This window comes from Dreissena polymorpha, chromosome 6 (genome assembly GCF_020536995.1).
Source record: "Dreissena polymorpha isolate Duluth1 chromosome 6, UMN_Dpol_1.0, whole genome shotgun sequence".
NCBI lineage: Eukaryota > Metazoa > Mollusca > Bivalvia > Myida > Dreissenidae > Dreissena > Dreissena polymorpha.
The window spans coordinates 101,002,570-101,013,487 of NC_068360.1; the positions used below are offsets into that span (position 1 = coordinate 101,002,570).

Sequence of the window (10,918 nt, forward strand, 5' to 3'; positions counted from 1 at the left end):
ATTTTTATTAGCATCGGACCGTCTTTACACACTAAACAAATTAAAGGTAATAAATTTATGTGGAACATATAGTGGTCTTTGGAATGTTAGACTGCCTTCAACGTTTCAGTGTATTGCATTGTCGTATTGCAAAATTTCTCCAGGATGGCTGTGCAGTTTATTGATCACGCTCTCTTCATTAGATCATCAGGTCGAGTGTGCGCTGTGGGATGTTGTATTGAAGTCAAATGAAGAAGCCAGTGGAAACGAATCACATTCATATTTATTAGACTTGCGATCTGAATTACTGGCACATGACATGTCCAATATTAAGATATTAGTGAAAACTGGCAGTAAGGAACTGTTTGAAATATTACGTGATACAAGTATAGGGATCCTTAACCTGAGAACGGCTGATAGTGCCTCGTTAGCATCCGAGATTCTTCACACGCTCAACAAGCTAACAAAGCTTTATTTGAGGGGGACCTATACGGGTCGTTGTGATCTCAAGATGCCTGCTTCATTGCAGTGTATTAGTCTGCAGAGTGTCGAATGTTCATCTGAGTGGCTGTGCAGCTTGTGGATCACGCTGTCTTCATTAGATCATCCTGTGAAGTGTGAGCTGTGGGATGTTGTATTGAAATCAAATGAAGAAGACCTAGGAAACGAATCACATTCGCATTTATTAGACTTGCGATCCGAATTACTGGCACATGACATGTCCAATATTGAGATATTTGTGAAAACTGGCAGTAAGGAACTGTTTGAAATATTACGTGATACAAGTATAGGGATCCTTAATCTGCAAACTGCTGATAGTGCCTCATTAGCATCCGAGATTCTTCACACGCTCAACAAGCTAACACAGCTTTGTTTGTCGGGGACCTATACGGGTCGTTGTGATCTCAAGATGCCTGCTTCATTGCAGTGTATTAAACTGCTGAGTGTCGAATGTTCATCTGAGTGGCTGTGCAGCTTGTTGATCACGCTTTCTTCATTAGATCATCAGGTCGAGTGTTACCTGTGGGATGTTGTATTGAAGTCAAATGAAGACGCCAGTGGAAACGAATCACATTCATATTTATTAGACTTGCGATCTGAATTACTGGCACATGACATGTCCAATATTAAGATATTAGTGAAAACTGGCAGTAAGGAACTGTTTGAAATATTACGTGATACAAGTATAGGGATCCTAGCCCTGAGAACGGTTGATAGTGCCTCATTAGCAACCGAGATTCTTCACACGCTCAACAAGCTAACAAAGTTTAATTTGTATGGGACCTATACGGGTCGTTGTGATCTCAAGATGCCTGCTTCATTGCAGTGTATTAGTCTGCAGGAAGTCGAATGTTCATCTGAGTGGCTGTGCAGCTTGTTGATCACGCTGTCTTCATTAGATCATCAGGTCGAGTGTGAGCTGTGGGATGTTGTATTGAAGTCAAATGAAGAAGCCCGTGGAAACGAATCACATTCATATTTATTAGACTTCCGATCTGAATTACTGGCACATGACATGTCCAATATTGAGATATATGTGGAAACTGGCAGTAAGGAACTGTTCGAAATATTACGTGATACAAGTATAGGGATCCTTCAACTGAGAACGGCTGATAGTGGCTTATTTGCATCCGAAATTCTTCACACGCTCAACAAGCTAACAAAGCTTTATTTGTGGGGGACCTATACGGGTCGTTGTGATCTCAAGATGCCTGCTTCATTGCAGTGTATTAGTATGCTTAGTGTCGAATGTTCATCTGAGTGGCTGTGCAGCTTGTTGATCACGCTGTCTTCATTAGATCATCAGGTCGAGTGTGAGCTGTGGGATGTTGTATTGAAAACAAATGAAGAAACCAGTGGAAACGAATCACATTCATATTTATTAGACTTGCGATCTGAATTACTGGCACATGGCATGTCCAATATTAAGATATTAGTGAAAACTGGCAGTAAGGAACTGTTTGAAATATTACGTGATACAAGTATAGGGATCCTAGCCCTGAGAACGGCTGATAGTGCCTCATTAGCATCCGAGATTCTTCACACTCTCAACAAGCTAACATTGCTTTATTTGAGGGGGACCTATACGGGTCGTTGTGATCTCAAGATGCCTGCTTCATTGCAGTGTATTAGTCTGCAGAGTGTCGAATGTTCATCTGAGTGGCTGTGCAGCTTGTGGATCACGCTGTCTTCATTAGATCATCAGGTCAAGTGTGAGCTGTGGGATGTTGTATTGAAGTCAAATGAAAAAGCCAGTGAAAACGAATCACATTCATATTTATTAGACTTGCGATATGAATTACTGACACATGACATGTCCAATATTGAGATATTAGTGAAAACTGGCAGTAAGGAACTGTTTGAAATATTACGTGATACAAGTATAGGGATCCTTAACCTGAGAACGGCTGATAGTGCCTCATTAGCATCCGAGATTCTTCACACGCTTAACAAGCTAACAGAGCTTTATTTGAGGGGGATCTATACGGGTCGTTGTGATCTCAAGATGCCTGCTTCATTGCTGTGTATATCTTTGGATGATGGCGAATGTTCACCTGAGTGGCTGTGCAGCTTGTTGATCACGCTGTCTGAAATACACCATCAAGTTGAGGGTAACATGTTTGATTTTGTTGTAAAACAAAATGATTCAGACAATGGAATGGAGACAGATATTACTGTTGTTAGGAATGAGTTGTGGTCGTGTAACTTATCTCATGTTAAACTGAACGTTGAACAAAATAGTAGTGTCCTCCTAGAACTGTTACGCGGTACGAATATAGATTCTCTGTTACTCACAGCTAATGACGATGCGTCCCTGGATTTGGTGACACAAAGCTCCTTAACCATGCTTAAAGAAATTCGTTTCAAGGGAATTCACATGACACGTTTTGATCACAAATTACCATCTACTCTGCAATTTATGATTTTATGTGATGGCTACTGTTCACCAGATTGGTTGAAAAGTTTGATGATACACCTGTCTACATTAGGCCATACTGTCCGTTTGTACTTGTATGAATATACTCTGGTATCGAGTGGTGAGTCAAATGCCATGGCTTTGGAACTGCCTATTTTGCAATGTGAAGATTTGTCGAATGTTAAATTGGAGTTAACGAAGGACTCCTCTGGATTGTATGAAACGTTACCCAAAATTAGTACATCCAGTCTGAACATGACGCAAATCGAACATCCTGACATGCTGTCACAGACACTGCCTCTACTCAACCACTTGCAGGAGCTAAGAATTTGTTTAAAACAATATATGGAGATGAAACTACCGGGATCTATACAGTATGTGTTTATAATTTACACAACATTTTCACCTTTATCGTTACAACATTTCGTACAGGGCATGTATACCGCACAACATAACGTACAATGTAAATTATTGTTCCGTGTTGAAGGGAAGGAAGATGATTATACGAGAATTACACACGAAGTTTGTAAAATGGAGTCAGTTGAAATGCAAAAGTTTGAAGTTGTAGACAAACGACATTTTCGGGGGGCTGTTGCTGCTGCTGCTACTCTTTCTGCTACCGCTGACGAGGCTGATGACGATTTTGATAAGCATTTACTACGGAGAGAGGGATATGTTGATTCAAGAATGTGGTTGCACTATTGTAAAATTCGACTCAAATTTCATTTTAGATAACATTCATTTCGCTCGATTAACTCGTGCTCCTTTAATATTTTTGTATCCGTCTGTGTATGTGACCGATTTCATGAAATATTATAGGGAGTCTTATCTTACAATTTATGCCTAAATGTTGAGTTATCGCATTAACTAATTTTATGCATATATTATAAATATGTTGTCAGAGATATATAATTTAAAAGGTTCTGTGTTATCTCCCTTTGAATAACGCATATTCTATTCATTAAGGTATATATTTATATGCAATAAAAACACATTTCGGAAAAATAGATTCTAAAACGATCAGATACGTTAACCGTTATATTAATACATTATTATTTATCTAAAAATTATGACTAAAACTAAGTTTTCACAATTTTGATTTAATGATATAAATCAATACCATGCTCGGCATATTTCTGTAAAGAGAAACATTTCAGCCGTTATCTGTACATCTTAAGAAATAACATAACCTATTATTAAGAGTGATTAGATATGCTTTATACTGGAAATTACTTAGATTTACACTTTCAGAAAATGTTTTTTTAATGAATTAATTAAAAGCGATTTTATAATAAGGCAAACCCGTGGAATTTCAAATATCGGATAGTATTGTGATTCGTAGCACTCATAATGTACTAAAATGTCAAGTACTTTTGCAAATACATGTTTCAAATCTTCACACAGGTGCGATATTTTTAATCAGATATTGTCAAAACAACTTGCATTTTCTTCTCAAAGAAAATAAGTCTTTTATGCAACCGGACATTAAACAATAATATAACGTGCAAATGGTAACGTAGAAACATGACAATGTTTTTCCGAAATGACAATCATAAACAAGTGGCATTATTGATTTTTACAATGTATTGAACACGCAATTATGAGTATCCGGGCCGTCCTAAGAATATGAACGACCCTAGCGTTCTTGTGACGATTTTTGGCGTTGTCGGGAAGCAACAAACTGACAAAAACACCTGTATGCAAAATCGTACCATGGCTTATCCAAACATTCAGCGTATGTTTCTACGATGATGTGCAACAGAATGTCTCAGCATCCTCTCTGCTCCCAACATAACGTCTATTCAAAGGCCTAAAAATATCTTCCCGAATGATGAAGTATCAACGTACGTCTCGAGGCCCATGTTTTCCCAGGTTGACGTACCTTCAAAAGTCTAAGCGACCGCCCCGCTCCGAGGATGACGTCACAAGGCGCGTATCAGGTCCATCTGTTCATTTCGTCATCCCTCCAAACGCCTCAGTGATTTCATGATGACGTCAATTCTTGTATCTCAAGATCCACCCTTCTTACACGATGACGGCTCCTATACTTTCTCATGATTCAGTGTACTCAAAAGTTTGTTATTGCGCTATTTTGTCCCTTATATCGGATTGACATTTCTATTGTGCCGTTATTATTTACACGTAATGCTATGCTGTATCGAAAGAATTTTGAAAGTCATGCTTATTATACATAATATTGGACCAAAATGTATTCTCTTACAGCTGTCTGCTGTAGACATGTAAATATTGAATAAATGTAATTAGTATGACGACATTGTTAACAGGAGCTGTTTGTAATAAATCATTGCCTGCCTTGATCAATATGTTGATAATTCATACTAAGTAATGAAGAAACATAACAGTATTGTACATAAATTATAAATGTATATTTTGTCATCCTTCCAACAATTAAATATGTATAATACGCTTGAGAAAATTAATATCAAATTAAAAATATGTAATATATTGCGTAATAAGATTTTCCAATTGTAAATTGTTTCGTACACATGTTCATTAATATCCTTTAACTTGAAATATGATGGTTTTTGTATAGTAACTGTGTCTACTTTTTCGTTTAAACAATTGATATTATTCTCTGTGTGTTTTTGTTCATCTGGATTTGTCATTATTTATCAAACTCCATGATGTAAGTTTAACTACCGTTTATCATCTCCAACCGTTGACATCTGGAATATTCATGAAAATTCATTGTAAATACAGTTTATACATTGTACATAAAATCTGAATCCCTCAATTTAAATAGTATGTGCACAACTCATAAAAATTCTGTATTATGATTCGTATCGTTCAAGTGAGCAAACATGGTTCTGAATACAGTACACTGAATACAGTACACTGTCTCTTAAACACTGGCCTCAGTGGTTTTATTTATCTGCATCACGCTATACCATCGTGAATGCCCAACCAAGAGCTTTGTACATTAGATTTGTTAAAACGGTATTATGAATTTAAGTAATACTGCATAATATAAAACTAATTTAGAGTCAGTTTTGTTGTAGGCGACCTTCTTTTTGTAGTAAAATCATTTTAGTTATGGATTAGTATGTACATATTACATTTATTTTTCGGTTTGTTTCCATTCGTTGACATCAAATTAATGCATGTTGAATACTAGATATAAATTTAAAAACACATTTCCTTTAATATAGAACATATGTGCAGGCTCAGCTATTTTTGTGTACATATGCAATTGTTTCATTACTATTGTCTAGCTACAGGTGTTTATATAGTGTGCACTATAATAGTTGATTTAAAGTAAAAAAATGTTATTGTAACGTGATACATAAGGCTAATGAAAATACAATATATCGTTATTCAACATTGTCAATAAGGAGGTCTTTAACAATTATGAAGTTTCATCTTACTTGTTTAACATGTTGTCAGTTCATAGTTGAATGTATCCTATACTTTAGTATGCATTTAAATCTAGTGTCAGCGAATAGTATTTGAAATTGTCAAATAACCCAATATGCTATATGAACCGAAAGTTTATCTGTAGTGCACCTGTGTGTATATATATATATATTAAATATCAGTTGTTGTTTTGTATTGTCCATAACTCATATAGTTTTAATATTGTATGTGTAAAAAGTATTTCGACTTTTATGACATTTATGTAATTTATTGTTCAATACCCGATGTCGATGTATTGGATGTGCTTCTGACTTAGAAAAGTAATCGGACGAGTTTTCTTTATTTGTAGTAAGATTATGCTACAATGATGTATATCAGCCATGTGCATCGTTTTGTATTTAACAATTATAATATGTGTGCATGTATTTGTGTGAGTACTTTGTACTTTTTGTATAAATTAGTAATCTTTAAGGGGCCTTTTCATGTTTTGGTAAATTGACAAAATTTAAAAAAAGATTTCAGATTTGCAAATTTTCGTTGTAGTTATGATATAGATATATATTTGTTAGGAAACAGTAATACTGAGCATTTATCATGCTCTTAAATATCGATTATATGCATCTTTTGACGATCGTCGATTGAATAATTCGGAGAGTTCTGTTGTCATCCTTATATTTTGTGATACTACGAGGATTGCTTATATAAAGTATAAAATACATCACTCATTGTATGAGCACGGATGGCCGAGTGGTCTAAACGATCGAATTTTACTATAAGGGTCAGTGGTCCGAGTTCTGTTGAGGGTTACTTTTTTTTCTTTTTTTTATTATATTCGTTATCTTTCTTTTAATGGAGCTTACATTTGTTTACATTTATCAATATAAACCATTAAAGGACAAACTTTAAAACATGCCAAAATCTGTGAAAAGGCTCCTTTGATGTTTAATATCTATTTTCAAGTATGTGCTTGTATATAACATTACGCCATGTATAACTGCAACTTTAACACTGTGGAATAAAATCTGTATTTAAATGTCTAAATGTACAATAGTAAATTCGTTTGCTCTCGAACATTACCTTTGAAATACAAATCTGTATTTAACTTATACAAATCGTTGGTGTGGTGTATTACTGGAAGGTTGCATTAAAATACATGTCCAATGACAATCTAATGCATGAGATTATTCTTAAATATAAAAGAATGCATACGAATTTCACTCACTTTTGTGCAGATAAACGTATGGTCAATAATAAAACTCACCAATTCGCAAAATTCATTAGCTATCTTACAAATATGTTTATTAGTATTTTTAATTTGTTTTAAACTACACCATAGCGTATATTGTAAACATGTAAGTGCGTTGACTCGGGAAAGACAGACAGGAAAATGTGTGATGTACAAAGATTGCATGCATCTAATAATATTTTATTTCTCCGTCTTCAGTAAGATTAGTTTTAATGTTGGTTATTTATAAAACACACATTGAATTCAAAAGGTGTACACGTACGTTTGTCCACATACAAGCCTGTATGTTCAAATGTTAGTTTAGCCCCTGACGGATGTTCGTGTTGAACTCGCGTTTATATTTTAACATACAGGTGTATGTGCGTTATGTTCAACTGTTACATTATTGTATTATTATGAAGTGTGACCGTGTAATGTTTGTCATTTGTCATATATGTATATTATTTGTTTGTGTAACATGTGTATCCATAATTTAAAACATCGTATTACATTCAATGTACCTACAAGGTAATATAATATTATTAAAGCGCTGTTTTATAGAAGTATTGGATGCATTGATATGTGTAAAAATGCATCATCACATGCGTCAGTAAGATGTCAGAAGTGAAATACGTGTAATAAATCCGATTTTCAAAAATGACAGTCACTCCAACCGTTTTTCAAGTAAGTGTGTACAACTATGAAAATACGGTTTCAAAAAAAGTACAAGCCATAATACGTGACATTGGTATTTCCTTATTTACTTCTTTAAAAGGCAAATGTTATGTATTAGTATGGCAATATCTACCAACTAAGTCTTGCCTGCACCATATTTACGTTCATATAAGTGAAATTTGTGTATAAATGTTCCAGATAAAAATCTGGAAATAAATAGTGAGGATTTTTACTTTGGAAGGTCTGATAATCTTGAATTGTTTTTTTTTCCTTAAACTTAGATTTAAGGTGCAGAATACCATAACAATAGGGCATATGCGAAAAAAGAATAAAAAATCAAAATGTCGTATTACTGTTTCAATACTTCAACACACACATACATTTGTTGAACTGGTTTAATATTAAGTTTACACATACTTTCTTGGTTTATCCCTTATTTAAATGTATATTTACATTACATAATACTTAAATTAGTTGTTGACGTTTCTACTGATTTATTTTCATAAAACTTGTCTTTGAAATACACATTCTAATTGTCATGTGCAACAATACATCATTATATGTAAGAAAATAAAGTAATCTTTATAGTTATTAAAATCCACCAGTATTGTTGTTGTTGTTTAGTTTTATTTTAGGACTATATTATTTTTTATGACTCAATGCTTTGTCAGGTTATGCCGTAAGTTGAATATTTGACATGCGCTCATGTTGTGTTGCATGGTCTAATTGAAAGGTCATTTGATGTTTTACTATGAAATACTTATCAATGAATATATTACTTATATAAACGAAATATAAATATGTCCTTTGTCACTCGTTCCTGTTCTTTTCCTTCAGATCACAACGTTGTCGTTAATCCCCCAACAGAATTGTCTCTATCAAGACGTGTTTAGTGGTTAATATAAGGTTTCCTATATCAGTTTTTTATATTGGGATAGTTTGTGGTAATAATCCGTTAAAACATTTCCTTTAGATAAATACATTCATTAACACGAATTCATTTGTTTCTATCATAAAACACTTAGTGGTTAAATCGAGTAACCATGTCTCGTATAACAGACAAATACAAACGGACCGCGCTCTGTGAAAAGGGGGTTTAATGCATGTGCGTAAAGTGTCGGCCCAGATAAGCCTGTGCAGTCCGCAGGGACGACAATTTCCGCCTAATCTAGATTTTTGCTAAGAGGAGATTTTCTTGAAATGAAAAATATCATAAAAGCGGAAAATGTCGTCCCTGATTAGCCTATGCGGATTGCACAGGCTAATCTGGGACGACACTTTACACACATTCATTAAACCCCTTTTTCACATGGCGCGGCCCAAATAAATAAGAGTAAATACGTGTTTATCACCAGATACTTAGTCGTTAAGATAAGGAATACGGTCCCTAGTATTCGCTTCACATCGTGTAAATAAAGTTAGTAAGTATATATCACATAATTCTCATTGGTTATTACGAGCAAATATGTACCGTCTATGGCTTGTAACTAGTTCTGTTTGGGTTATAAGAATTAAACGATTTGAAATGTGTACTTTATTGCAAGTTAGAGTTGCTGTATATTATTGATTTGTTGATTACCACACTCCAATATAAATAGTCGCTAATTGAACAGGTGTTCGCACGCCTAAATTACGTCATTGAAGTATACGCAAATTCAGTTTAATGATTCATTTACGCAAAATTTTCGATTTGACCATGTTACATTAGATTATTCAACAATGGAAAAATCTGCAACAGTCTCGTCTGCATTAATTATAACATAAAATCAAGATTTCATCCAAAAGTGTCCCTTTAAAAACGAAAAATACCAGTTAGATGTTTTATTACTTGTTATTTCCATAGATAATTAAAGACGAGATCACATGGACGTTTATTCAGCCAGATATTGGCAAATTGCAACCCATTTTAAATCATGCAATGTGCATTGATTTTAGATCATGCTAATTCTTTCCTTACGACTTTACCTCAAAACGTCTTAAATCTTATTCTTAATGGCTGCTCTGTAGATTGAGTAGATCACTGCTAAAAATGTCACAATTTCAGCGGTCTTTTATAGGGGTATAATACCACTACTCCACTACGACCCGATTCCCCACGATTTGTCCCGATTTCCAATATTTTGAGGTCAGGGGCATTCGTAGCTCAATCGGCGAAGGTCCTAACTCATTCGTAACTAGTCATGGGCCGGTCGTAAATGATTTCTGCAACTCGTGAGCTCCCGAAAAATCGTGACCAGATTTTAAACGTGTTTAAAATTTGGCCAGGACCTCCAAGACTGAATTTAATCGCAGTTGACTCGTAACAGCGTCATAGTGCGTTCTTGGGCGTCGTAATGGAATCGTAGGTAATTCGTGACTCAATCGGGAAATCGGTGATTACGTGATCTGTCTACGAATCAGCTACGACTTTGTCAAGACTCTCGCGAATTCACCCCGAGTGAGTTGCGAGCCCGCTAAGATTCTCGCGATTTAGTTACGAAACAGTTACGATTTTTGGAGAATGGGTGTGGTATATAAACAGGGCTTCTCGTTTTTTTTTCAGTCATTCAGTTGTTTGGGCTTTGTATGAATAACAGGTAATTTGTTTATAATAAAAAATGGCAAGAAAAGGCAAGGGCAGGGGAGGGGAAGATAAGTAAGAGTACAATCGAAGAAGAAAGCACAGAAAGTCCTCCGAAAAGAGCAACGCCGCCTCCTATGGATTTTGAAGATCAAGATGTGGAACTCAATATTGCAGATTGATCATT

The 10,918-nt window shown here is 35.0% G+C and overlaps 3 protein-coding genes across 3 annotated transcripts in view; all 3 read left to right on the top strand.

The window, feature by feature from the left end:
• The window catches only part of LOC127835949 (uncharacterized), an 82,633-nt gene extending 82,469 nt beyond the window's left edge, over window positions 1–164 (top strand). Inside the window, exon 6 of the mRNA XM_052362368.1 lies at window positions 144–164. Within this exon, the coding sequence (XP_052218328.1) occupies window positions 144–164 (21 nt within the window). The remainder of the gene's footprint in view (window positions 1–143) is intronic.
• Window positions 1–7,976, top strand: part of LOC127836095 (uncharacterized) — a 198,551-nt gene extending 190,575 nt beyond the window's left edge. The window contains exon 2 of the mRNA XM_052362551.1: window positions 3,863–7,976. The gene's annotated coding sequence lies outside the window, so the exon portion shown is untranslated. The remainder of the gene's footprint in view (window positions 1–3,862) is intronic.
• Window positions 610–3,881, top strand: LOC127836088 (uncharacterized). Its single transcript, XM_052362539.1, has 3 exons — window positions 610–988; window positions 1,388–1,662; window positions 2,062–3,881. Exons 1-3 carry the CDS (start codon window positions 698–700, stop codon window positions 3,629–3,631), a joined length of 2,136 nt encoding a protein of 711 aa, XP_052218499.1. The 5' UTR covers window positions 610–697; the 3' UTR covers window positions 3,632–3,881.
• Window positions 7,977–10,918: the final 2,942 nt, after the last annotated feature.

Bases quoted from the DNA above. Each gene is read 5' to 3' on its own strand.
- LOC127836088 (XM_052362539.1), top strand. From the start codon at position 698: ATGTCCAATATTGAGATATTTGTGAAAACTGGCAGTAAGGAACTGTTT. The intron at 989-1,387 runs GTCGAGTGTTAC...TTAGATCATCAG, and splicing joins TTTCTTCATTAGATCATCAG to GTCGAGTGTGAGCTGTGGGA. The intron at 1,663-2,061 runs CTATACGGGTCG...TTTGAGGGGGAC, and splicing joins AAGCTTTATTTGTGGGGGAC to CTATACGGGTCGTTGTGATC.